This window comes from Maylandia zebra, linkage group LG19 (genome assembly GCF_041146795.1).
Source record: "Maylandia zebra isolate NMK-2024a linkage group LG19, Mzebra_GT3a, whole genome shotgun sequence".
Classification (NCBI taxonomy): Eukaryota; Metazoa; Chordata; class Actinopteri; order Cichliformes; family Cichlidae; genus Maylandia; species Maylandia zebra.
The window spans coordinates 23,687,161-23,714,996 of NC_135185.1; the positions used below are offsets into that span (position 1 = coordinate 23,687,161).

The window sequence follows — 27,836 nt, forward strand, 5'->3', positions numbered from 1 at the left end:
TCTATATAATATGCATGTTAAATTTTATATTTGGGGTAAAATATCAAGTCTTTTCAAGTAAACCGGTTCAAGTCCAATTCAAGTCCCAAGTCATTGGTGTAAAAGTCCAAGTCAAGTCACAAGTCTTAGAACATTTTTTCAAGTCAAGTCTAAAGTCGTAAAATTAATGACTTGAGTCTGACTCGAGTCCAAGTCATGTGACTCGAGTCCACACCTCTGTGAATTTGTATCTAATTTTTTGTTTTCTCAGATCCAAAAGTAGGCAAGAATACCTTAGTATGCACACAATGGGCATGCAATATTGAGATAATTCAAAAGATTTTATTTCATAAACCAATACCCCCCCCCCCCCCCCCCCAAAAAAAAAAAAACCAAAAAAAAAAAACCATTGTACTAAAATTCAAATAACAATGGATATACTAGCTGGTATATTGGCTGCATTGAAACAGATTTGACTTTTTCTTCCCAGCGAGGGGAAAGATCAATGTTTGTCATGAAAAGAAAAGTATAATAAAATGCATGGATGTAATAATGTTAATGACTTGTAATGAGAATACTATTGTACATTCTTTGGATTTGCCTTCTGTTTAAATCTATAAATGTTACTTTCATTTAAAACAGTATTTGCTTAACACGAGAGATTTGGTATACTAATAATATATAGTGAGATATCTTCTGTACATCAAGTTTTCATTGCATGTGTTAAGGCCAACACCTGGCAGTTAGACAACTTGATGTTTAGTGCTTGTCATGAGTCAAAGGTTAAACAGGATATGGACTGGCACTTTGTGTCCTGTCACCAGGCCAGAGATGCCAGTCTTCTGTTCAGACTTCCTTTGTCAGCCCTGGGTGGTCTTTACTGTGGTATTTCACATTAAGGGCATGGCATAGCACCCCTGCAGGCTCCCTGACAATGCGGTATCAATACACACTGTGTCAGTAGTGGGATGCCAAGCACACACACATACAAACAGGAGAAAATGCACATTTGTTTGGTTTCTCATATATTTCTTAAGTAGAATGTGAGAACACCTGAGGTTACTTTAAAGACATGTTTCTTTTTAGTTGTTAGGGTTATAAGATTCTCTCTTTTTTTCCTGCATGACTCCATGCTAAACATGGAAGGAATGATCTCATACTTTAATACCAATCTCACAACCCCCAGCTGTTTTCCTACTGCATGGAACATCATTCATGGGAAGACCAGATGGAAAGCCATTGACTGCGGAAACAAATGAAACTTTTTCCTGCATGCTCACTCAATCTGTGCCCTTCAGTAACACCATTTACATGTGTGGGTGTTTGTGACAAACCCTCCTCCCCCCCCAGGGTTCATATTCACTGTGTCCTTTCACTCAGTGCTCTGGAGTGCAGCGTCAGCCTTTGCTCTACAACTGCTATTCAATTGGAGATGAGTTTCAGCTCAAGATGCGGTACAATGTCATAACACTCCGATTTACTCTTACAACCTGAGTCATACTATAAAACTATCAGTTTCAATTAGATGTGTGTTTGGTTTGAGACTGTGAGCTGGAGGAAAGCTGTTTTCTACGTTGGACTGAAAGTCAAAATAAATATCCAGCGTGTGTCGTCAAGCCTAATGGATACTTTGTATTTCAGGTCTGCTGTTGTTGATAATGTCCCAGTATTCACCCTGTTAAGGGTCTCCGATTGATTGATTTGTAATGTCTTTATTACACTTGTGGTAAAACAGTATGCTGCTTGACTTGAATTTACTATTATTTTTTTTAAATAACTCAGAGTACAGACTCTTTTACCTTGGTGTTTTCATTTTCTTTAGATTTACAGCACTCTCCAGTAAAGCTGTGCACCTAATTTATTCTTTGGGTATATCTCATACAGATCTAGACTGTATTACAGAGCTGTGTGTCAAGCTGAAACCTGGTTTAATGTATCACTGCACACATGTTCACAGTGTACTGTTGTATGTGTTTATGTGGCCAGATCACCCTCTGTTTCCTCCCTTGACACCTCTGTTATGAATCCTGCATTATTAATCTTTTTCTCCACTCCTCCTTTGTTCCTGAGAACAGGGATGATGAATTTAAACGGAATGAAGGGAAAAGCAATTAATTTCCTCACCCATGTAATTTGAATAAACTTTCCCTTTTCAATTGACTTTAACTACCGAACAAATGGGCGAATTATTTTATCATTTTGAGACTCCTGTAGTTAATTGTCTATTTCCATTTTCAATTTGGTGATCAGATTTTGGGTTAATTAGAAAGGAGCATTTGTTTTTTTGTGTTTTGCATGCCCATTTCCAACAATGGTCTGCAATTACTTGCAGTGAGGGCCTATATTTAAGTGGAAAAAAAAGTACTTTGCAAGCATTTGGGAACTGAGAAAAGCCGTTGTAGTTCTGACAGAAAAATTCTTTCTCATATTTGCTTGATACAGAATTTTAGCTGCTCAACAGTCTGGGGCCTCCTTTGTCATATTTTTCTTTTCATAATGCACCAAATGTTTTCATAGGATGATGGATCTGGACTGGGAGACTAGTTTAGCACAGGGGTTCTTTATCAGTGGAGCCATGCTATTGAAAATTCTTTGCAATATGATGTTGGAAAGTGTTATTGCTATACTCTGCTTCTGAAATGCTGCTTCTGTAACATGTTCACTTTGGACACAATTGTGTTACTAATTAACCTCATTAGATGTTTTGTTGCCACCGTCCTAACTTTTCATTATAAATGACAATATGTTATCAGATTAATAATCATTTTTTAATGACTATCAACATACTGAATGTATTACAATATCATGTTCCAAGCACTACAAACTGCGTGGTGACTGTAGCCATATCTTTTTATTGGAGACTAACTTCCTTTTAGTACTCAAAAAAAAAAAAAAACAGAAGCTTTGATCCATTTGCTTCTTTTGGACTGCTCGATTATGGCAATTTTTTTTCTTTGTTATTTGTCCTTACATTTCAGCATCTTTAAACTTTATATTAAACAGGGGCAATAAAATTGGTGGAGGTGGAGGACATGGGTGGGGGCACAGGGTTGTCTAGTCGGTGGTTAGGCACAGACAAGGCGTAGTTTTTGATCATTAAGCTTGTCTCACAAGGGCAACCACCAGTTCCTGTCAGTCACAGTGTCCACCACCTGAGGTGTATGGGAGCATAAAGGCGTAATGGAGGCTGCCGCAGACTTGCACGCCATGGGAAACCAGTGTGAAAGCCATGGGAAGTGTGACATGGAGCTAGGCTCCCACAGAAACCTTGTTAAACTTATTGACTTTCTTTAGATAAATCTCATTTCATCACCACATAAGGTGAACTAAACAGTAAGTAAGTCTGGACTTTTAAGAGGGCCAAAAGCATGTGACTGAAGACAAAATGAATTCTTCTCTTCTTGGAGGCCAAAACCATAACTGAAAATAAAATCTGATAAATTAGGCAAACTTACTTTTACCATTATGGAACAATGAAAATTGACTTTAATGAATAAGAAAGAGAACAAGAAGCATGATTGAGCAATATTTTAAGAATATGTGACATAATAAAAAAAATACAATTATAAAAATGTAATTAAATTATTTAAAATAATATTTACTACTCCAGGTTGCCTTAATTTAAAAATGCCATTTTAATAACTCATGAGCTTTGTTGTACATACATAATGGAGCCTTCTGTTCTGCGCAAAGTGCATTATTTGCTAATTGTTTAGTTTCTTTAGCTGTGTTTATGACAGTTGTGGTTACTACAATTTTCAAAATTCATCTATGGTATTCATGCAGTATAATAAGCCCCACTAAAATATATTTGACAGTGAAAATATTACATGTAGATTTACATTTTCGACTTTGTGGACATGTACTGACCTTACTCTGTAAAACCTGTAGCCACATAATTAGCAAGGATCCTGTCTGCATCAGTACAAGCCAAATCTAAACTCCTGATGTATTGAACCGCATAAATTCATGCACACACACACAGATCCAGGTGTCACACCACATCCGGATTCACATACAACTTGTAGATATGCTTGTACATAAGATTTATACTTTTGAACAAAAGCCTACACACCCTTTTTAAATGGGAACATCAAACAAATGCCAATCCCTTTTTTGTTAGCTTTAATCTTATAACAAGTAAACGGTGTATCAAAGCAGAAAGAAATAACCTTGTGGCATTGTACTTGGCATACTTGTACTTTAGATAAAAAAAAAAAAAATAAAAAAAAATCAGACAAAAATCATCTTTTGAATGTTGTCTTTTCCTCTCCTTTTTCTCCTTATAGCTTTTTTAAAAGTGTACGAAGAGTGAACAGTATGGGTTCTTGGATATTTGGAGGAAGTGCAGTAATGTGTACACCTGCTTTTCAATGTTGCATACAGTCAGTGCTTTACTAAACCTTGTCTGAAAGAGAACAGATGGGCTGGGAAATGAAATCTGGCAACAAGCTTGAAAAACACTATTTTGATTCATTTGATTTCACTTTTTAGTGCCAAAGGTAGAATACACTTGCTTGACTCACTCATATTTAATCCAAATCAAACTGTCATTTCAGCTGTGAGCAACTTAAGGAGCTGATGGACAATCACAGAATAGAAAGTCAGACTACCCAGGCAAGTAATAAATACTCTAGTATTTCTAAAATCAGTGGATAAAATTATAGAAAGCTGGACTTGCTATAAGAGGACGATTTACATAATAAAACTGGTGGTTTTACAGCATTTCCTCAAGAGGTGTCTCAGGATCATAAACAACATATTTGATTTCAGCTGAACGCACCGTTCATCTGGGCTCACAACCCGGTTATTACTAAATAAAGAATTTTGTCAGATCTTATTGAACCCAAGTTTGACACAAGATGTTTTTACTTTGAGCGCATATTTTCCAGGGAAATCATTTTAGGCAATCCTGAAGGAGTAAGTGTGGAGGAATGTGCCTTGTTTTGACTGTTTGATATACCAGTTCTTGCTATTGTGTGACGATATGCAGATTGGGTTGCGATGAGGTCTTTGCCTATTAATGTGCACCAGAAGGTTTGGCACATGCAACTCATTTCGTATGCGTTTTATCTTTTTCTACACAGAGATATGAGAATGTATTACAAAACCTGACGACCTTACTTTATGATCTCCCTCACTCTCGCTGCACACTTCTTACTTTTTCAGCAAAGTGGAATAATGTGGAATAATTTTTTTTTTTAAATCCCATAACATCACCACTGTAGGTAAGGCCTCATTGTAATAAAATGTTTCCTTGTATCCCTGGTTTCTGGCTCCAGAGGAATGTCTGCTATGTGGATTGGAGCCTAGCCTGAATAGCGGAGTCCTTGGAGCAGTGGGTGGTGGATGAGCTCAAGGGAATACAGACCTCACAAGAGGCTTTGGTTTTTTCCCTGGATGTGTTCAGGAGTAGGAGAGAAGATGAAAAAGACAACTGCTCTGATCTGTCGCTATGGAAAGTAAAATGGGTTTCTTTTACTTAATATTTTTTGATAATGTTTTTCTTTTGCAGTTACTTTATTGGAAAGTAGTACACAGAAAGTACACTGTGTACTACTTTCCTGAAATTGCTTCTGGAACAACATGGTCTTCATGGTCTTTGGTGCTCTTTTGCGAATATTTTGAAGCATCCTCTCTGCAGACACAAGTGCATTCAAGGCATGGCAGCAAAATGCTCTCACAGCATAGCAAATGCACTGAATCGCTTCACTATTAAGTATCATTTCCCCAAAATGTGTTCATCTGCGTTCGGTTTTCATTTTTCTCCATCCATGCAGTTGACAAATGGCTCGGTTACAGCGTAGTTCACCCGGAATGGAAGAAGTGTGGTAAAAAAAAAAAAAAATCAAAGATTAAAAATACAACATGAAACGTACAGACAGTGTCTGCAGTGGAAACTCCTGATTTCACTCTAGGTTTTGTATGTTTGATGCTGCTTCCATTGACGGCAAGGACACTGCAGGTAGGCGGGATGTCCATGAATGCATGGACTGCCTTTGCTCTACTGCCGGCCAAGCATAAAACAATCTGGTCAAATGTTTGTTTTTGTTTTGTTTGTCACCTGCCTGTATATCTTTGCGTGAACAGAAAAAAACTGGCATATATTACACACAGAAGATGATCAATTTCTGTAGTCTTGCAAAACAAAAGGGGAGCCTAAAGTTCAGCCATACTCATGAAAACGTCTTCAGTGGCTTTGATTTGAACTGAACTAAAGAAGTTTTGGTGCTTCTGAAGAGAGTTTGAGGTTTGAATAGCTGACACACGATTTGTTAAGCCTCCGGAATCCTTTTAATGTGTTGTCCTTGGGTAAGTGTTATAACTGGCTGGATAACAGATGCGACTCCAGGCAAGAAGCATCTACAACAATGTGCATTTTTTAAAAAGCTCATTTGGCTTTGAAATTCTTAGCTCAAATGAAAGAACAAGTTGACTTTCAGAAGCTCCTTCTAACAAGGACACTTGTTTTATTTCGAACATATTGTTTGAACATGATGGATGCACACATTTTTATATAAATGCTATCCATTCATTCTCTAGTTAACATTCAGTTTAAGCAGACCTGAAAGTGGTGCGCTGTTGTATTTTTTCCCCAATATAAATCCTGGTCTCCTGTTTGCTGTTTTAGACAGCAAGGGACCCGACACTAGCAGGTATAGACATATCAGATACCTATTCAGAGTTTTTTTTTTTTTTTTTTTTTTTTTTTTTTTTTAACATGTTATTGCATTTCTGCTATTGTAACATCCCAAGCAATAAAATATTTTCAGTCATACAAGTTGCTTTGTCACTTAAAACTGAATCTGTGTTGTGATTAAGGGCATTATTGTAATACTATTGTCATGGGATGAACTGCTTTATTGTTTGTGCGATGTTAATCTAATGGTGTCTGTATCTGTTGTGTGAGAAACTTGTCACTGATAAGAGTCGAAAGCTAATCTGTATAGCCGATATTCATCATATGGTCTCCCTTTTACTGTTGGTGCCTTGTCACTGCTATGGCACCGTCATGACTGAGAAGAACTTGTAAACAGCACTGACTTTGTTTTCAAAGCCATGAATAGACTATAGAGGCCTTTGTTTCAGGCTGGTGTTGCCAGTCTAGCCTGTGCAGTGGTTCACTGGCGTGACAGCTTCTTTCTCAAGATCACAGTGTGTTCCAACTCGAGCAAAGTGGGGGCAGCTTTAAAATAGACCTGTAATCACGGACCCAGATGGAGAAAAAAGTCTTAGACATGCCCTCAGACGACAGCTCTAACAAAAAACAACAAAACTGAACCTGTTGACCAAACTGCTTAAATGTTTACCTTTCATTCTTGATACCAAGAAAGAGGATGGTCCAGTATTTGAAACCCCTAATCTGCAAATATAGATCTTCTTGTCATGAAATATGTAGTTCACGTACACTCATGAGTCACTTTATTAGTCACAACTATTAACGGCTTGTTAACGCATTTATAAACGAATCGCATGGCAGGAACGTGGTGAATTTGCATGGTCACGATGGACTGCTGAAGTACACACCATGAGTACACACCAAAAGTGTAGAGAATGAAGTGAGAGGAGCTTGGTCGGAGAGCTTCAAGCTGATAGGCAATACCTGAAATAACTGGTCATTACAACCAAGGTATGCAAAAGACCATCTCTAAACAGACAACACATGAAACTCTGCAGCAGATAGGCAACAACAGCAGAATGTGGTCTGAATTGGAAATTCACATCATGAATGTGCAGCCAACAAGTCTGCAGCAACTGCATGATGCAGTCATGTCAACCTTTTCCAGAATCTTTGGGGAATGTTTCAGATACTTCATTAAATCGCTGCCATGAAGAATTAACGAAGTTCTGAAGGCAGAAGAGGGGAATGAGCAGGGTGTATTGTAATAGACAGTTTAAAGGTGAAATGAGCTAAACACCCAGCTGAAAAATGCCAAAGGTTAATTGCTGAGATAAATGAAAACTATGCGTTTAAACAGTGATAAACAAGTTTTGAACTTTTTCCCAATGTTTTTTTTTTTTCTTAGTTGCCTTGGGGTTTAATAATGACTAATGTGGCGTCATATGTTTAGTATATCATCTATCCCTGGAGAGCACTCTTTTGTTACAAACAGAAAAGACAAGCCAAGACAAACAAACTGCTGCGCTGTATTTCTTTGTAGTCCAGCAATTAGCATCCATTAGCTTTTCTTACTGTATCAATGACTGTGTCAAAAACTTGCACATGGACATCTAGAGTGTCTTTTCTTTCTTTCTGCCATATAAATGTAAATCGCTATGGCAACTGCATGTGCCTAACGCTGGAGTAAATAGACAATTGACTGCTGATGGAAAGAGCCTCATTTTCAAGAGGTCTTTAGCCGACCTGTTTGAGATGGATGCTGCAATGGGTTTCTTTGAAGAAGGGAAACAAAGAAGTGAAATAATTAAAAACATCATGACATTGATATAACAACTATATAACAAGATGACTACAGCCTCTCAGTACAAAGTGAAGTAGACAGAATTTTGTTTATGGACGAAGCTGAGTGTCTCATCTAGCCACACTTTAGATTCTTCTTGGTGGGTGAGTGATGAAACACTCGACTACAACACAGCGTTTCCCAGACTGTGCACATTATCTTCCATATCTGATGTGATCTTTTGTTATTCTCAGATTTTTTAGTTTTCAAAGCTTTGCTGTGCTGGGCCAAACTGTTGATGCTCTTTGCCTTTGGCTGCACGCTTTTGATAAGTGTCAGTGTTGACATGAAGATGATGCTGTGTTTTTATAAGGGAAGGAAGGTTTTAATTTTATGCCTATGTGGGTGGCACTTCGTTGTCTGCTCTTTTCATTTTCTCCAGCTGTTATAATGTTGTTAGTTTACCAAAATATTTCTGGATAACATTTGTTTTCATAGTACTCTATTTGATATTTCCAACAATGCCAATATGCAATCGGTAATGCACACAATCATTGCATGATCTGTTATGTCGTTTACAGCCTGTGCCAGAACACCACCTCATGCTCACATTTCTATTAACAACCACAGCTGGGGTCATGTTTCCTTGAAGTTAAGTTGATTCCAGGAATTTTTCCTCTGATCTCTGCAGTCGGTGAAATGTACAGTACGGGTTTCCCTTCAGGCAGCACTACTTGCACATAGCCAAACACAACAAGGGATCCACTGGAGGAAGTGAAAGCATGTCACCATCAGAGCATGAGAAAATAGTCAGACAGGAACCTCAGCATGGCCTTCCTCTGATAGCCAGCCCACATAGAAACAATGTGTTTGGCTGCTTTTCAGTGGTTGTGGTCATCTCTTGGCTTTTACTTGCACTAGTTAGTCAGGTGTTATTTGTTCGGTCTCAGCTTGTGATACAAATAATGTTTTAAGGGTGTGACTCCTGCAGTAAAATTGAGAGAAATGGATCACATTACAGATTGTTCATTTTATGTTCAGGAAAGGATAATGTATTCATCCATCTTTGTATTATCACAATAACTCAAACTCAGTGAACAGAATAATTGAGAAACCCAACATAACCACTCATCTAAAAAATTCGTTTTTTTAGTTTTATAATCAGCAGAACAGTGATACATGATACTGTACAAAAAGACAAGCTTACTGACACTGGATATTAAGTATTGATAAAATGGGTTCAACATGCTTCATAAATTCCTTACTTTTTTTACTTTGCTAAAGTGTGCTGTTCTCCAGACTTGGTGTCTAAGTGAATATATTTATTATGAGAGCAGTTTAAAGTTCATTTATTACAAGAGCTTCAGTATAGGTTTTCTCGTCCTTGATTGCTATTTCAATAACGCCAGCTCTTCGAACTTTCAGTAATTGTTTTAATATTCCAGGGAGCCACTCAGACAAGGTGGGAGTCAACAGCTGAATATGAAATTGATTTGAGAGGCTCAAAGGTGTCTGGCAGTTTGATTAAGATCTCTGTGTTGATGCCTTGACAATTTAGCTCCATGGCCTTGAGACAGCGGCTCTCTTTCACACATTTCAGTAGTTCAGTCACATTGCAATGTCATCGTATAGTGAAAAAGATACTTAGGCAAACAGTGCCACCCAATTAAATTTGCTGTAATTTTTCTCCCCTCTTCATGTGAACCAGGGATGATTAAGTATGCATTTGGTGTGCATTTCTCATGTGACATATAATTTTTTTTTCTGCGTTATTCTAATCCTGGAGTCAGTGTGATTACTTTGAAAGCAGCCTGACTAGAAAAGCCAGTGATTTGTCAGTGTATATGCAAGAATGTGTCAGTCAGAGCTGCTCAGGCTTGAGGGGTCGTACTCATTCATATACATGATTTTATTTTTATCATTGTTTGTGTTCTACACAGTATGCTGTGGGTGCAGAAATTTACAATCAATGAGCCTTGACATCAGTGGCTGCTTCAGTATATTGTAAAGCTACTGTTGGTGTATGTGTTTGGTGTCTTTTCAGCATGTTGCATTCTCCTGCTGTGACTGACTGTTCAGCTTTGAGTCAGAATACATTTTGTGAAAAGGATTTCTAGTCACATTTCATTGTGGAGCTTGGCATCTTCAGCCAAATAAAGAGACAGATCATGCTTAACATTTGATAGATTAGTAATTTATCAATCTTGAGCCAACCTTAATTTCTTTGTATTTGCATCTAAAATTCAAGTTTAATAAAAAAATCTTTTGAACATTGGCTCAATTTTAGTCCAGTCCTTGTAACTCCACTTAACACTGACCTGTGAACCATCCATCCATCCATCCATTCGCTTCCGCTTCTCCTTTTCAGGGTCGCGGGGGGCGCTGGAGCCTATGACCTGTGAACCATTCAAGCATAAAAAAGGCACCTAACTCAAGGGAAATGGACCAGTGTTGTGTTCACATAACAGAAAACTTGACCAATTTTGAACTGTATCTATTGCAAAATCACATTCGTTCACATTTCTTTGGTTAAATCTATTGAAAATGCCAATAACAACAAAGAATGTTTGCACTAACAAATTGATTCTGAAAGACCTGTTGACCTGTGTCTCAGCAGGGTGTGCATTGTGTCCTTAAACAAAATAAAAAAAGAGAAAGAGAAATGAAAGAGAACAGAAGAGGTGGCAGGCCTGAAAAACTATTTACAGCAGGTGAACAGGATTTTAAAAGTCATACCCTTGAGAAATAAGAAAAATATAACAAAGACCTGACCCAGGACTTGAGAAGATGCATGTGACGCTACATGGGGAAATAACGAAATTTATTAAATTAGAAACACAGAAGAGATTTTTGTTATGCAATGCTATCTGTAAAATATCTGCTTGGCTTCATTTTTCATCATGGCAATGAGCCCAAACACACTGCCAATGCAGTAAGTGAGTACCTGGATAGAAAAACGCACAGTGGAACACTAAGTAATGCATTGACCTCCCCATTGACCCTGTTGACCTCCCCAGACTTCAACATTATCGACTCATTGTGGGATCATCTAGAGAGAGAACAGAACAAAAAGTAGCCAACATCCAAAAAGGAGTTTTGTCCGTCACGAGGTTCGGAGAACTATTCCTGAAGACTCCCTGAAGAAATTAAAAGAACACTTTCCTAAGACAGTTCAGGCTGCGTTGAAGGCATTTAAACCAAATACTGACTTTCAAATTCATTGCCATTGAATCTTTGCCCAATACACTGGATTTCAGTGTATGTTTCACATTTCAATATATCATTGCACCATTCCCATTTTCCAGCAGAGCACAGAGAAATGAAGAGTGGCTTAAGATTTTTGCACCGTATTAATCAAAATGCTGAAAAGATAAGGATAACCCACTTTTCCCCATTTTAAGATGGATATAAATTTGAAATTACATTTTTTTTAGAAAGGACATTTGAATTAATTCGGGGGGAAAAAATGACATTCATTGATAATAGAAAATAAGGATTAATTCCTGCGCCATGACGAGTAGGCCATTTTCTACAATTTCTACTTGATAATTTTGAGGAGAGTAGTGGCTCTGTATTATAGCCTATCATCTGCCACCAGTGTAAGTAAAAGATAAATTATTCTCGCTGGGAAGTGAATGACCTTAGGTTCTGCATTTCTACCCTTCAGCACATTGGTTCATTACACCGAGCCTGTCGTCTGCTTTATGAAATTTTCTGCTTTCAAGAGCTCCTATTAGCCTTCACTGTGACACAAGACAGATGTGATCATTCTGTTCATCTGTAAATCATGGTTGTGATTCTTTATCTGATTGAAATTCTCAAAGAAAAGATGAGGAAGGTGTTGTAGGAAAGAAGAAGAAATGCTTGTCTTCATCTATCTGTCTGTTCCACCCGGGCCAGCAACTCAAGTATGAACTGCAGCTGTCTAAATGGATACACAAAACGTATCCAAAGATCTCTCATCTCATGGGAGTTTGCTTACTGGCCTGACATTCAGCCCTACCTTTATTTTCCATTTCCAGAAACAGGTGTGGAAAGTCTTTCAAAAAGTGAACCAGAACAACAGGGAAAATGGAACAGCATAGTCTTGGGGTTTTTTGTTTTTTTTAAAAGAAGTGTAGGGTAAAAAACTGGAGAGAATGCAGAGAAAGTGACCCACACACTTCCATCTCTCTGACATGACACAATGGAGGATATGAGAGAGCGGAAGCAGACCTTTGCTGCCTGGGTTAAAAAAGCAGCGCAGGACCAATTGTCCCTGAGAATGACACAGAGCTCCAAAATACAGTCTTTTAGTTTGAACATTTTGTCCAAACTAAAAGCCTTGACGCGCTACAGAAATCTGGTGGTCTTATTCTCAAATGCCAACCTACAGTTAAACACAGAAGTGCAATATAAACATATGTTCTGCAATGCTTGGATAACTGGAGGGGAAGCTGAGGACAGGAGTTTGAGTGAAGCCTTAGTCATATATACTAAACTACACATAAAATACCTGAAAGAATATGCTATCAACCAGCTGGGCAATTAACTCTGATTTGTAGATACTAAAGTTACTGATTAAAAAATCCCCAGCACCTAATAAGCACTTTTAGATTATATTTTATTCATTTGTTTTTGGCGAGTTGTTTAAATGCCCCTCACCCCACCCCCACCGAGCTCATATTATGTCTTTCAATTAGTTTTAGTCAGCAGTGCAGAAGAAATACATCACATCAGTGCAGAGACCGGAGCTGTGTCCCACACTGTTTTCTGGCGACAGAAACAATATAGCCAAGACTTTATGTTTTTCAAAGTAGTGTAGTAAAAAATATGGCATTATGTTGTTAGAGCACAACAGAAATTTATAGCGCAGTTTACTGTATATAAGATTACTGCACACAGATTGGTATGAATAATAAAAAAGCCATGTTTACAGGGCGTATCTGTTCAGGGTTAGGCTGTGTCTTCTAATAGGAAATGTTTATCATGGTCTCTGTTGCTGTTGGCTCTAGAAGCGAAGTAATCATTGTTAATGGATCCCTTTGTTTCTGCCGCCTACAGAAAGGAAGCTCGTGACTTTTGCTTGACTAATATTCCACATGTGATGACCTGAGCTGTCCAATTTTCCTAATCAAAACTTGTCTGGGAATCATGTGCATGGGGTCTACAGGTTACACAGAAACCTCGTACTCTGAAATTTAATGTTGTTTTAATTATTGCTCCATTAGGCCTTACTCTTGTTTGGCTTTTGTTTCTACAGTGACGAACAAGAAACCATCCCATGTTTCAATCACAAAGGTGAAGCAGTTCCAAGGATCATCTGCCTTTGTAAAAAGGTCACAGTGGACAATTGACCAGCTACGGCAGGTCAACGGCATTGACCCCAACAAAGTATGTAATTTCCCTTCTCCTTTCCCAGTGAACACAAGTATTGCTAATTCAAAGCATGTTGCTATGTACTCCGTTCTCAATTTTCTTATAGTTACTTCTTGTTCCTTTTCCCTTACTACACACTCTCACTTCTTATTGGTGTCTCCCTTTCACTGCTGTTCCAAGGACTGTCCGGAGTTTGACCTGATGTTTGATACCGCTTTCGATCAGTGGGTTGCTGGTTCATCAGGGGAGAAGTGCACCTTTATCCAGATTCTCCACCACACCTGCCAGCGTTACAGCTCAGCACGGAAGCCAGAGTTTGTCAACTGTCAGTCCAAACTGCTAGGGGGTAAGACGAAAAAAAAAAAAACTTTTCAAAATCCACTGGCTCTACAGCGCCAGACTCGCTGCTATCATGCTGTGCTGTAAGCCAGTCTGAATCTAATTACGTATGATGACAAACAGCACCTGGTGTGTATGAAAATGCATGCTTATTCCTCGTACACAGCATCTGTTGGGCGCTCTGCTGACGTGAGGTCAAAGAGGATGTCCAACGAAATATATCAGTTGTGACTCAAAGCGTCTGGCACAGATCAGCTGGTTATACAGCACATATAAACACACACTAGAACACTAAATAATAATTTTTCCTATTTTAACACATTTTGCTGTGTGCCTGATGAGAATCATTGTTTTTGAATGATTTTTACCCTTTAAAATAACTCTGACACTGGTATTGAATCAGTGAGCAAACACTCAACTGAACACTAACCTCTGTTTTTTTTTTTTTTTGTTTGTTTTTTTTAAAAAGTGTATTTCATGCCCAACTAACAAGCAAGGAGGTGCTGATCAAACGAGTCATTGCATAATCAGCTGCCAAATGTTTTCACCATACTTGGTAATTTCCCTGCCGTAAGAGGTTTGTTTACTGTAGGTGGGTTGTGGTGATGGTAACAATGCAGCATCCTGGGTGGCTTAATCAGATATTGATCTGTTTTTGCCTCCAAGTTTCATCTTTGAGAACTGCTCAGCCTATTGTATTATTCATAGAAATATTTATGAAAACGCATTCCCCAGCTGACCCATGTGTTGTGTCCTCCTGCACAACCCATAAAGAAATCTGCTACCGGAAATAGATATTTCTGAAAAACAGGACTTTTTGATTGTGAATCTTATGAAAAATCTATAAATAATAATGACTGAGAGTTCCTGTGATTTGTGGTATTCCTTATGTACGTCGCCTCATGATATGAAAGGGCCAGTTTTGTGAATTTGTAGGTTAAAAGTTAAAAAGTGTTATCGGACATATAGTAGAATGTAGGGACTAATGACTGAAATATAAATTATGTGTATAATGACACTGTAGTTAAGTTCAGATTTGTATTGTTCCCATTTTTCTTACTGTGCGTGGGAGCCCATCATCTATTCATTGATGACAAACCTGCCAGTTCTTCTCAGCATTGTTATATTGCCATGACTTTCCTCCTACTCTGAAATATATGCTCATATTTAGCTCTCTTCAAATGAACTTGGGATGTACTTTGTATGTGTAGGTGGGAAGGTAGTGGTGTACCAAAGAGCATTAACCCAGGGTTCATAGAGTAGGATGCATTATGTACTGCAAATGTTGTATATCAAATACATGCCTGCGGTGTTTTAGAAAATTACAATGCACTGTAGCATTGATTTTACCATACAAAGTTTAATAAATCTGAGGAGTGTAGCTCTGATATAAATAGTATAGTATTCATGATATAAATACTTGTAATAAAGTTTTATTTCAAATACAGTTTTGTACATGCCAAACTGGTAGTTGTAAAAGAAGCTATTGACCATGAAGCAATCTGATATGTAACCATCATCTGTAGAGGAAGCTTTAGCGTGATGGATCAAAAACTTCACCATAACAGAATGAACAAAGAGGATACTGCCAGTCCTGTCCACTCCAGTTTAAGTCTCACACCAGTGCAAAACAAAAATCATGACGCTGCTCAGGTGTGGGACCATAACTGTGGGAGACTAACTACAGCAATACCTGAGATGGCAGAGTCCTATAAAGACAAAGGTAGAAATGTGAGGCAGATAATTCCAGTGTTGCTAGTAGTTAGTAGCAATCAAGCTCCAAAGCAGTGCATATGCAAATATATTGATTTGCATTCCTGCAGATGGTGTGATGTGCTGTCATTAAAGATGGCAAAGGTAAAGCATGATATTAATGCACAGTAAAAAGTGTTTTCTCATGCATACCCCAAATGTAAAAGGTAATGTCAGGTTGCATTTGAGCATTGTTTAACATCTTCTTGATGATGATTACATGACACTACAAAAGTTCATTGAAAGTAACAAACGGATGTAAATACTGCTTATCCATGCAGTGCCTTTTAACACAACCATCATTTCAAATGATGTTTAGTCTGATAATGATGTAGTGACGAATTAAAGTGATTGAAAGATTTCATATCATGATTCATTTACATTTGCATTTTTTTTATTTGTTATTTAGATCTTGAGCAACTTTGAACCTTAGCCTGTATGTATATTTATATTTTTGTTAGATGTTTTATATTCTTTTTTCGTTTCTTCCTATCTTTTTTAAAAGCCTTCTCTCAGAACATTACGGTTCAGATGCATGGGCATATGTTTTTGATCCTTGATGAGGCATGTAATCAGTGCAGAAATAAAAGCAGCCAGTGTGCTAATTGAGTTGTTATCAGTGCCGAGTTGGGCTGTTGCCCACATTGTTATACGATGTTGGACTCCAATTCCCACCTGTCTAACTGGCATGTATTCGTGAGTTGATTCTGAATTAATTTTGCTTCTCCTGTTTTTCCACTTAATGTTTAATGATTTCCCTTAATGAGAAATGATGGGTTAAGACTTTTCTAGAGAGACGCGAACACCTGGTGCCATTATGTGCAATTTCTAAGAATGTTTTCACCTCAAAAACCAAGCATATTTTCATGAGAATGAATGGAAATCTTTTGCAGTTAGCCTAATGCAGTTTCGGCGTCAGTGTTTCTTCAACATTTGCAGAGTTCAAACCTAATGTTTCCTCTAACATGACCTTTGCAACTCGAACAGTGTTAGGTATTCATGCATAAAAAGGTTCAGTGTCAGAGCTGTTGTGTTGCACAGGGTGAACATGCAAGTTCCATACAGAAGAGCTTTAGCCATTCATCTGAAACTGTTCACAGAGATGCATGAAACTGTCAGTGTTTCTTTGTCTTTTGTTTGCCCTGTGTCAGTATTTTATGACTGAGCCATGATTTACACAAACAGTTTTTCCTCGAAAAAACCAGACTGACAGTAATTTGAATTTTTACGCCTTAATTGTAGCCGGGGGCACTGAATTTTTCCAGCTTGGGCTGCTAATAATTATGAAGTACAAATGTTTGTGTGTCATTAGTTTAGGCAAATTTGTGTTAGTCTATAATTGTGACTTGGACAAACATCAGACCACATTTTATGGCTCATTAATGATCAGTGCTGAAAATATTTGTAATTCCAAAGTGTTTCCAAACCTTTTCGTTAAACTTTATTTCTTCAACACTAAATACATTTTATACAGGATTAATTGTGTGACCCATTTATACATAACCAAACTCTAACTGCATTAGTTTATTAAAAAAAGAACTGAACACTTGTGTGCTTAACACAATAATCCAGTCCCTCTCATCCAATTCCAACCTGCGTGTTTTAACAAAGCTGATCATGACTTTTGATATTCTCTTGTCACAGAAGGCCAAGATGTAGGTTCAGTCATTTTCCGTTGCAAGGTCTTTTTGAACAGAAGGAGGAAAGAATTTGTTTCACATCAAGGTCATCTGCTAAGACGAGGTAAGCACTAAATTAAAAGTCCCGCCCCCTTATAGTTGAATAACTTGCTCCACCCAATTCTAGATATGACCTAGACCTCAGAAAAGATATCTTCTATTAATCAGTGATGAGTTCCACTTATCACCAGGCTTGAGGAACTACAGTATCTTGTCTTCCTCCCATCACTTCCAACCGGTCATGGCTGATGGCTGCTCAGGAAGGAGCAGGAGGTTTCATGAAGTGGGGAGTTTTTCCTTCCCACCATTGCCAAGTGATTGATCAAAAGGGGGTCGTTACCTTACCATATAAAGGCTCCTGTTGGTCTCCTTGGTCTCATGTCGACACAATAGGAGTGTGTTTTCATTTTCTTGCTAATAACTGAACAAATGGGCACAAATTGAAGTAAAAGCCAGCACCACTAGATGAGTAAAGTGATTCAGCATGTTTTTACAAGTCTTACAATTCTGTCCAATTTTTTTGTAATGGTGGAGATACAATTTAAGGCTTGTGGTTTTAATTTACCATATGTACAGTGTAAGTATTGATTAATGTGATAGAAAACATTTTCATGCTCATTAAACCACACAGTTTTACATTTAAAAACACAAAAAAACACACCCAGTCAGGAAAGAGATGTGTTGATTTGCAAAAACTATTCCCTCCTAGGGGAGGGTTATTGGAAGTTGGGCCTAACCACGCCAGCAAATTGCTTCTTAAAGCACAGCAGTGCTACTAAATTAACTCAAGAGTCAAGGATTCAGTTTTTTCTGTAATTTATCATCCCTCTGCTGTAGTTACACTTTGAAATCTGACCACAATAAATTGTTCATTCAGACAGGAATGAACAAACTTGTAACTCGTACTTGCTATTTTTTTCCCTGAAAGCCGTACAGAGAGCCATGTTTTATACATTTCAAGTGAGTACAAGGACATTGCTTTCAGTGGCATGTGTCCCTGTATGGAGATGTACATTGCTGGAAGGGATTTTGAGTTTATATCCAAAGGTTATATGAGTTATGTTCGCTGTCCTTGGCCCCTCTAACAAACTGTGTACATGGTCACTAATGAAATCTGTGCAGAGGTGCAGTATGTGTATTTAAAAAATCATTACAAAATGTTGGCTTTTTAAAATTTGTTTGAAATTGTTTTTCTTTGAAACAGGGCTCACTGATGAGGTGATATACTTGAACAGCATATAGAAAACATGAGCTTTTGGAAGTTGAACAAAATATTAACATTTTTTATGAAAAAAGAAAGCAGACCCCCTGGCCTCAGCCCCTTTACCAGAAAACACCTTGCAGGTGTTATTGCCTGCAAGGTGTTTTCTGGTAAAGGGGTTCTTTAACTTTCAATTGATAAAACTTTGATAGTGCTGATAATGAAATGTTTGAAGCGTTCCTTGCATACACTGCCCACAACATTGCAGTCTGAGCATTTGTGTAAGCCATTCTATAACACATTTCATCTTTTCATAGTCTTAATGATGTATTAATAACTCACTGCCATAATTTGATTCAGTGAAGTAATCCCAAACCCTGATACTTGAGTTGGTATGAGGTTCTGCTGAAAAGTTGTCTTTGGTCAGCTCCAAGCTGTGACCAGTATATTTAAATTAAAGGTCCTTGCCTGCACTTGTAATTTTATTCAGACTTTCGTTTTAGACTACAAAGACTTTTCCCTTGCAGATCTCGTAATGAAATTTGGGAGTTCTTTAGAGACAAGTAGTCTGTTTTTTGGCATACACAGCCCCTTTTTGCCTTAGAGATTCCTTTAGATCACAGTATGATGACACCAGTCACGTTGGTAGCAAAGATAACAGCACACTCTGGATGTCAAAGGTTGAAATAAGACATGTTCCCTAGGTTGGTCCCTATTGAGATACTAATCTTTTGCCCTTAATCTTAAAACCCTTGGATTGAAGGATTTGGTTGTGATAAATGGCAGTGGTTTCGTCAATTTTCCCGTTTGTTTGTTTTTTGTAATCACTTAAATGATAAAAATGTAAAATCTCAGATTACAGTGTTTTGTTGGAGAATGTCAGAAAAGCCAACAGTTTTCATATGATGTATTTCTTTTCTTCAAGAGTGTAAATAACAATCTGGGGTTCAAAGGTAGCACAATGACAAAGTGCTTCTTCCCTAATTGTTTCCTCAGTATAGTCTCCACTCCTGTGAAGCATATTACAAATTAGCATTTAAGCTTAGTAAAGACTGTAATCATGGAAATTATGGCTGGTAATGCATTGTGTGATGCTAACATTAATCTGCTGATTAATGCTGCTGCGAGTAGGCAGTTCATGAATACCTAGTAGCTATTTTTCTGTCAGTGCTGGCGCAGCTCTGTGTTACATTTAGGATTTAGTACTTTGCTGAAGACTTTTTAAACAGCTTAACTGTGACTAACCTAAAGGCCAACTGTTCAAAGGTCTGTCCTTTGCCTTCATGAAAACAAGTTGTGGCATCATTCAGGGTTCACATCCCAGAATTAATGCACACATCTGTAGGATGCATACATACTGGTAATAAGATCATTTTTTAAACTCATGGACTTGAAAATTAGGAGAACGTAATTGAGTTTACGTAGGTTGAAATAAATATTGTGTGACTCTAAACAACTTAAGGTTCTGAATTCTGGAGAATAAATAAAAAGCAGAAAATTTTGGAACTTGAAATAAAGTGATGTTATTTGATATGCAGGGTATCCAGTATGTATTTTATTGTAAGTAAGTGCTGCCTGAGGTGGGTGGGAAGTCGGGTACAGATACTTAAAGGAGCTGGAGGGAGTGAGTATGCTTGATTAAATGGAGATTTGGGGGTGAAAATTTAATAGAAGAAAGTAATTTGACCATGGGGAAAAGGTGCAGGATGAATGTGTGGAACAGTGATTGGATTAAAAAAGAAACTGGATAACTGGCTATAGAGAAATAATAAGTGTACATCTGGAGCCAAGGGGATGTGCCCTTCTTGTTTGAACCTCAGCTATATTTTCATTATGTTGCGGTGGGTAATGTCAAGATTTGCATTAATTAAACTGCAACGGGGGGGTTGGTTATCTTGGAGTAGGAGCAGCATAGCTGTGCCTTTAGGCTCCTAGGAAGTCTGTTTTATGATTTTAATCCATCATTTTGTACATCATTCTTTTGTGTCTAAATCATTTGGTATGAGGGCTTTACCTGCCATGCTCATTTTCTACACAACAAATGTAACCTTTGGGGAAAACATTGACAGGTATTAAGACATTGTTTGACTGATCCACATATAGAAGAATGTAAAGTATTTAATTTTTGGAGCATTTTTCTATTTCTTGGAAGATTTACTTACTCTGTTTAAAGCTTCTTTTGGCCTTTATAATGTATTTAGCTCTTTGATTTAGTTCTCTCCACTGGTACACACACAGACACACAGACACACAGACACACAGACACAAACACACACACACACACACACACACACACACACACACACACACACACACACACACACACACACACATCCGCAATACTCTTTTTAATCCAAAAAAATAAATTGAAAGGTGTCCTTTCATCACAAAAACATTAAAATTGTTAATACATTCAGTTTAAGATAAACTATTATCAGAAAATTGCAGTTACAATAGAAAAATGCATTTTATACTCATAGCATCCTTCACACACATCCTTGTTTACCTTGTTTTACCTTTTTGCTTTAATTTTTAAAAACAGGAGTATAGGATAATATTGGTATCGGAGTTAGTTTTTTGTATTATCAGAATGGTTGTATTTGTATTTTTTAGTTGTTCTCATTTTTTTCTCAGTCTAATTCCAGGTACTTTCTACAAAGGGTTTGCTCATTTCAGTTTGAAGATGTTTCACCTTAGTTTAGTTTCAGTGCTACTTTGAATGTTTTGTGGTATTTTTAGATTTGGGCAAATTTAAGAAGTTTAGAATGAATGCTGTATTACAATACAAATGTAAAACATTTTGAAGATTCAGTCATGAACATCCCTAATGCCAAGGATCTTCTTCAAGCAGGTGTGATGCAAACATGACCAAATTAACAGAGTAAAACTGAAGGTATTTGCTGTTTTTATTCTTATTTTAATGTTGTGAGTACACAGTATTGTTTAAGTTTTTGTTAATCTGCTTTTTACTTTTCTTTGAATTAGTGAAAAAAAATTTTCACATATTACTTTGTTTTGGTAATTGTGATTAACACAATAGAAAAATGCAAAGAAGCTCTATGCAAGATGAAAATGGGCTATTCTGTACTTCAGAGTCAAAATGCTGGTGATAGAGGTGAAACTGAGCATTAAGCATTGGCTGCACTTACCAACATCCTTGACAGTACATTTTATATTTGCATGAATAACACCAGCCTCATTCATAATATCTCATTGGAGCTGTTATGCGCACGCTAATGCGTAACAAATGACTGCAAAACATTCTCTCCCCTAAATCACCTGCACACACATTATACCCTACAGCTTTATTCTAACAGACTGACAGCCTGAAATATTAAAAGCACTCCAGCATGGATCTTTTGTGTCCAATCTTATCAATCCCATGTATTGTAATAGTAAATGTGACTTGGCTGTCAGCATCTTGTGAAGTGTATCTGACATGCTCTTGTTGATAACTATCAGGTTATTTTCTTTGCCTCACAGCAGCGCAGGCTGTAATCTGCTGCTTACAGACAAAGTGGAAAAGGAAGGGTTGACTTTGAATTATCCCACCACCCCACACCCCACTTCCTTGTTATGTTTGCCTTTGCTTGTAGTTTTTATTTTTCTAGAATATTTTGCCAGCAAACAGCTTGCCTTTTTTAGCCTCCATTGTTTGAGAAACCCTGGCTGATCATGTTGATTTCTGTGAGTAAAATAACCAAATGCCTTTGACATTGTCGAGACAGGCGCGTCATGGGTTTAGCAGATTCAGCGCTGTCACAGATTGACAAATCTTTACAAAAAGCTCCTCTTTAAGATTTACTAGTGCGACATCAGTGTCATAATAGGAGATACTTTAAACTTCAGCTTGAATTAAAACCCATATAAGTTATCTTTTTTGATAACAGTGGCTGATCAGCTTCCACTTCAAGTGCAGACACTAGGCTCAGAGCAGCACAACGATGGCACCACATAACATAATCTACTCCTACACATTTCATTTGGCTTCTGATACTGCACCTCCTATCAAAAACCCTCCAGAATGTCTCCACCCTGTCTTTTATCTGAGTACTTTCTACAGCCTGTGTTGCAGCCTGCAACACATCTCTGGGAACAGAGGAAAAAAAGGGACGTGATATTGGTGGGGAGACAAATAAATAGATATATTTATTGAGTCTGCATGGTGTTGGGTGGTTGCGAGTGTTGGGGTTATATTGAGGATGAAGGGAGTATTAGTCCCAGGGCTTCCCTGGAGGAGGAGAGGATTAAGAAGAATCTGTCTGAAGGTGAAAAGGTCTCATCCTTTCTAGTGAAGAGAATATATTTCCTAGGAGAAAGTATATTTTCAGCAAAGTTTTTTTTTAACTTAAAAAAAAAAAAGGAAATCAAATGGGGAGTGCATGATAATGACAAAGTGTAGAAATGCACTCTGGCAGTGGACAGAATTTAAAATGTAGACATTATACTAAATAGAAAAAGAAGAGGTATGCGGCTCTTTTCTTCCAAGGTCCAGATGTGTTTGCCACATTGACTGTGCTTCATTTACTGTAATTTAAAGAAAATTGAAGGGAAAACTTGTGTGTGTTTCCATTTCATTTAGTGTGCACACGAATGGGTGTAAACATCTATACTCACATCCATCTGTGTGCTGCAGTACTGATACATCTCTACATAAATTGCTTTGACTGTCAAGTTAACTTCTTTTGAAGGAGCACCAGCTGGCCTCACTGTCTGCTTTTGGGCTCTCATATAATCACTGAAGTAGGTGACTACCTGCCTTGATGCCAGAGGATGTACACTACCTATATTGCACTTTCCTGTGAAAAAGATAGAATCAGGCTTATCAGAGCCTAATTACATTCAGTACTTCCAAGCTTTACTCTGTGCTGTTGGCTCAACCTGATTATATGCATATTTTTTAATATTATATATTATCATTTTATATCTGTTTTTAATTAAGTTCACTCACCTGACCTTTTTGATGGTTGCTAACAGATCAATGCCCAAAAAAGACAGAATGATCCAAAGTTGTGTTATATGTTATGCTACAGTAAAGCTGCCTTTATTGTCGTTTCCTATTTTCTTATTGTTCAATGATGTTTGGTAGTGGACTGTCTCACCACAAAGTGGAAAGTTCCATTTTAACTCCAGGAGAATTGGGACAAAGCAGTATGAGGTGAAAATGTTAAAAAAAAAAGTGCAGACATTTCCCTTAAATTACATCAGTATAAAATGACAAATTATATAGCAGTGCAACTGTTCCACAAAAAGAAAACAGCAGGAAGATTGCTGTTCCCAGTCTAGTTGTTATAGTAGTGCATAATGGCAGCACTCCCAATGTGTGGTAGATTAATGTCTTGTCAGAGGAAACATCCGCAGGGCTGCCACAGCTATCTGAAGATGTGCTCTGTGTCTTATATCCACTACGGGTCTCCGGGGTAGCCCATGCCGCCGAGCACATATCTGTTCGTTATTATATTGTAGTTTAGGGGGAAAAAAAAGGCAGCGCAATCACAAAGCTGTCCACGAAAGTTTCAAATTGAAGAAAAGTAGTGCTGAATGTCCCCAAGAATAACCCGCTTTCCTGAAGGAAACATTACATTCGGAGTTACTTGTGTTGCAGTTGCATTCTTTCAAGTTGGGGAAAGGTTAATTTCCCTTGATCCTACCTTGAAGTAAATCAGCTTTGAAGAAAATTCATTAGGCACCTTCCCACACTGCACCTGTTTGAAGCCATTTTGTTTTTCATGGTTTTGTCTTCCACAATTAACACTGAGGCTTAGGGTCACTGATTGCACAGCCCTGAGCTGATGTCGCCAGTTCTTTCATGACAGCTAATCTGTTTACATAATTTTTTCTTCTCTTTTCCCCTTGTCTTTTCACTCCTTTTTTGTTGTTGTTGCATTTGCTTGTCTTTTTCCTCCCTTGCCTACGTCTTGGCTTGCTTCTTCTCTCCTACCCTTATCTGCAGGTAACAGTATACTACACTCAGCTGCAGACAGTGTGACGAGTGCTGTACAGAAGGCCAGCCAGGCTCTGAACGAGCGTGGTGAGCGATTAGGCCGGGCTGAGGAGAGGACTGCAGACATGATGAACAGTGCTGAACAGTTTGCTGTCACTGCACACAAGGTGAGTCCATTTGTTACTAAGATGCATTACAATATGTAACCGCAAGGTGGGATTACTATTTTAATGTAGTACGCTGGAATTCTGACTTTGAGATGTTGCAGAATTACCAGTCATTATTGATGAAGATGAAACCTTTTCCAAAACCTGAGCATGTCTGCTCTGTGAAGATAATCATTTTTCCCCCCTTCACTGACTCCATTTCATAGTTCTCTATAGGGTGTTCCCTCACTCTGCCTCAATCCCACATCTCTTCGTCGTCAGGAAAACTAATTGCATGCTGTTTAATGAGGCTATTAGTGCATGATCTTTTATTTTTATTACTTCAAAACAAGAGCAAATATTGTATTGCTTTGTAACGAGCACACCTGATTGTGATCATCATATATCTAACAACATCGTAAATCAGACGCCTCGGGTTTGCAGCTTGCTGTTCAACAACACCATTCACTGACAGGCATATGATTTCTGGCCATAGTGGGATATCATTGACTTTAATAGTAAAGCCATCTGCTACCTTTTGAAGTTGAATGATGCATTGCGCCTTGTAAGCCACGGTGAGATAATTGAAAGACATTTGAAGAGTATTGCATGGCCCTCTCACAGCTAAAAGACGTGTTTCCCTGCTGTGAGAAATTACAAAAACTGTAATAACCACAGGGGAAAAGCAGGGAAATAGCTTTGGTGGTTTTAGAGCATGACTGCACAACCCCCACGAAGAATTTTTCATTTTTGTTTCCCATTTCACTTGATGCCATGAGCATCGAGTAAAATGTGTTATGAAATATGTTTGAAATATGACATGTTTCAAACTTGTCATTTGTCTTGCACGTTATCAAGATTCATGCCGTTGCCTGCCTGAAATCCTCAGTTGAAAGCGCTTTGGTAACCTTAGAGACGGATAAAAAGTCTTGTCTTATTCTGTTTGAGGATGACTTTGAGAATGGATTGGCTGGCTGGAATGTGAAGGATTTGGGTTTTTTCTTCCTACATTTTAACATTAAGCATCTGTACTGCTGCGAGTAGGTCACCTTGACTCTTCGTCTGAGTCCACTTCTGCAATCCCTTGTTGACAGCTACATAGCTGCACTCTTCAGCTTTAATCCGAACCCCTCATTTTTGTGTGCTACTTTACTGCCCCCACTTGATGGATGTGTAGAATTCTCCTCATTATTTAGCACCAACCTGTAGTCTTTCTGTGTGTGCGTCTTCCACACTTTTCTTGCATTCTCTCACTTTATTGTCTTTCAACCCTACCCAAATGTTTCTACAGCTTGCCATGAAGCACAAGTGTTAGACCACTGCCAAAACCAACTGGGCTAAGGGAGGGTCAGCAATCGCCAGTTGCTGTACAGGAGAAGGATTCCAGATTTTATTCTTTGTAAAAGTTTCAATATGATTAAAATTTGTTAACAATGTTAACATTTTAATGTTTTGGGTTACTGTACTCCGGTGCTTCTCGTTCCTAAAGACGGATCGTGCAGGGGACCGAAGAGAGGTAAACAAAACTGCTTGACACTGTCAACTGAATGTTTCATGCTTCTGTTTGCCAAAAAAAAGTTACAAGCCACAGCTATGACTCTACTTGATAATGACAGTCACTCAAGACACTTCCTCTTTTCGTTCGCTCACACACAAATGAGAGCGTACACGTGTTGCCAAATCATCATCGGCAATTACTCCCTCCTAAGGAACAGCTTGGCTCCCATTTATACTGGTTATTTATGAGAGCTGCGGTAATTATGAAGTCTTAATTTATGAGTGAGGGCGCCCTCTGATTGCTCGGCTTTGGATTGGCTGCCAGTATATAACATATAAATAAGACACATATGTAAAAATAGCCTAGATTTGATGCCTAAGTTGTATTTTAATAGATATTTGTGGGAGTGGGAAGTCGAATGAAAGGGATGATCACATTTCTGTTTGACATTTAATGTTTCCTTTTCTGCTCTGATTTCTGGACATTAAACTCGGACCATAATTTCAAAATCTATCAAAACAGTATTAGTTAAAAAAAAGTTTAAGATATGATTTCATAAACTGCTGATGAGACTGAGTGATGAGTGGTTTGGGTGACAAGATATAAAAATGTTGAAATATTTTTCCCTCTTGTTATGTGTCCGTCATTGAAAAACAACCTAAACTACATGGAATAGATTTTGGGAAGTGTACTTGAAGATTTCATTTAAAGAATAAGCTTTTAAAGTATATGAAGTACTCTGTCTAATACTTTATGTTAACAGGGGTAATTCAGTAAGCCAGCTTCTGCACTGTAAAAAGCAACATGTAATTCTTCTTCTACTATTATCTCGGTGTCTGTAGAGCTAATTTGTCCCTGAACATGGGGATGCTTTGAAACTGATCCTGGCTGTATTTCAACTCTAAACTCTTCAGTAGTCATACCTTGTGCTTATTGTGTAACTTGGGTTGGTCATTATAATATGTATGCTGATAAAGGAGAAAATGTCTTCAATAACAGCAGTGGCGTGTGGTAGTTTTCTTCTTTTAGTTTTTTCTTTTTCGTTTGTTTCTTTTTTGTTGTTGTTGTTCAATCCGCTCACTGTTCGTAACGTTGGCTTCTTTGATGGCAGGACACCGCCCTCACGCTTGAGATGTATTTGATTCTTTTATATTTTCAGTTTTGTAATTCATGATGTTACAATGCACTGACGAACCTTATCTTGCAGAACACAGAGTTCACTAATGAAATGTTCCGGTTGCCTAACACTTGTGTGCTTTTATTCCTCTAACACTTTTGATGTTACTTGTTTTAATAAAAAAATAGATATAAAGACAAATTTATATTCTGTGTCCTTTTTATAGCCAACTCGAGCAGTTCAGTCAAACAGTGGAATCAAAGTCCATGATTTTATGGACTGCTGTTTACCGTTTTGGATTTAGCTCACATTGTTGTTTCCGGCTTATAAACAGAACACTGCTACAAAGTTTAGTGTCTCAGAGGTCTTTATGCCATTTTCGCTGATGTTCACAGTTCCACCTCATCTTTCATCATCTATA

The 27,836-nt window shown here is 37.9% G+C and overlaps 1 protein-coding gene across 1 annotated transcript in view; it reads left to right on the forward strand.

Moving 5' to 3' along the window:
* Positions 1-27,620, forward strand: part of stxbp6 (syntaxin binding protein 6 (amisyn)) — a 66,866-nt gene extending 39,246 nt beyond the window's left edge. The window contains exons 3-6 of the mRNA XM_004540352.3: positions 13,624-13,754; positions 13,920-14,085; positions 24,664-24,821; positions 26,092-27,620. Coding sequence (XP_004540409.1) covers positions 13,624-13,754; positions 13,920-14,085; positions 24,664-24,821; positions 26,092-26,115 — 479 coding nt within the window. The 3' untranslated portion in view covers positions 26,116-27,620. The remainder of the gene's footprint in view (positions 1-13,623; positions 13,755-13,919; positions 14,086-24,663; positions 24,822-26,091) is intronic.
* Positions 27,621-27,836: the final 216 nt, after the last annotated feature.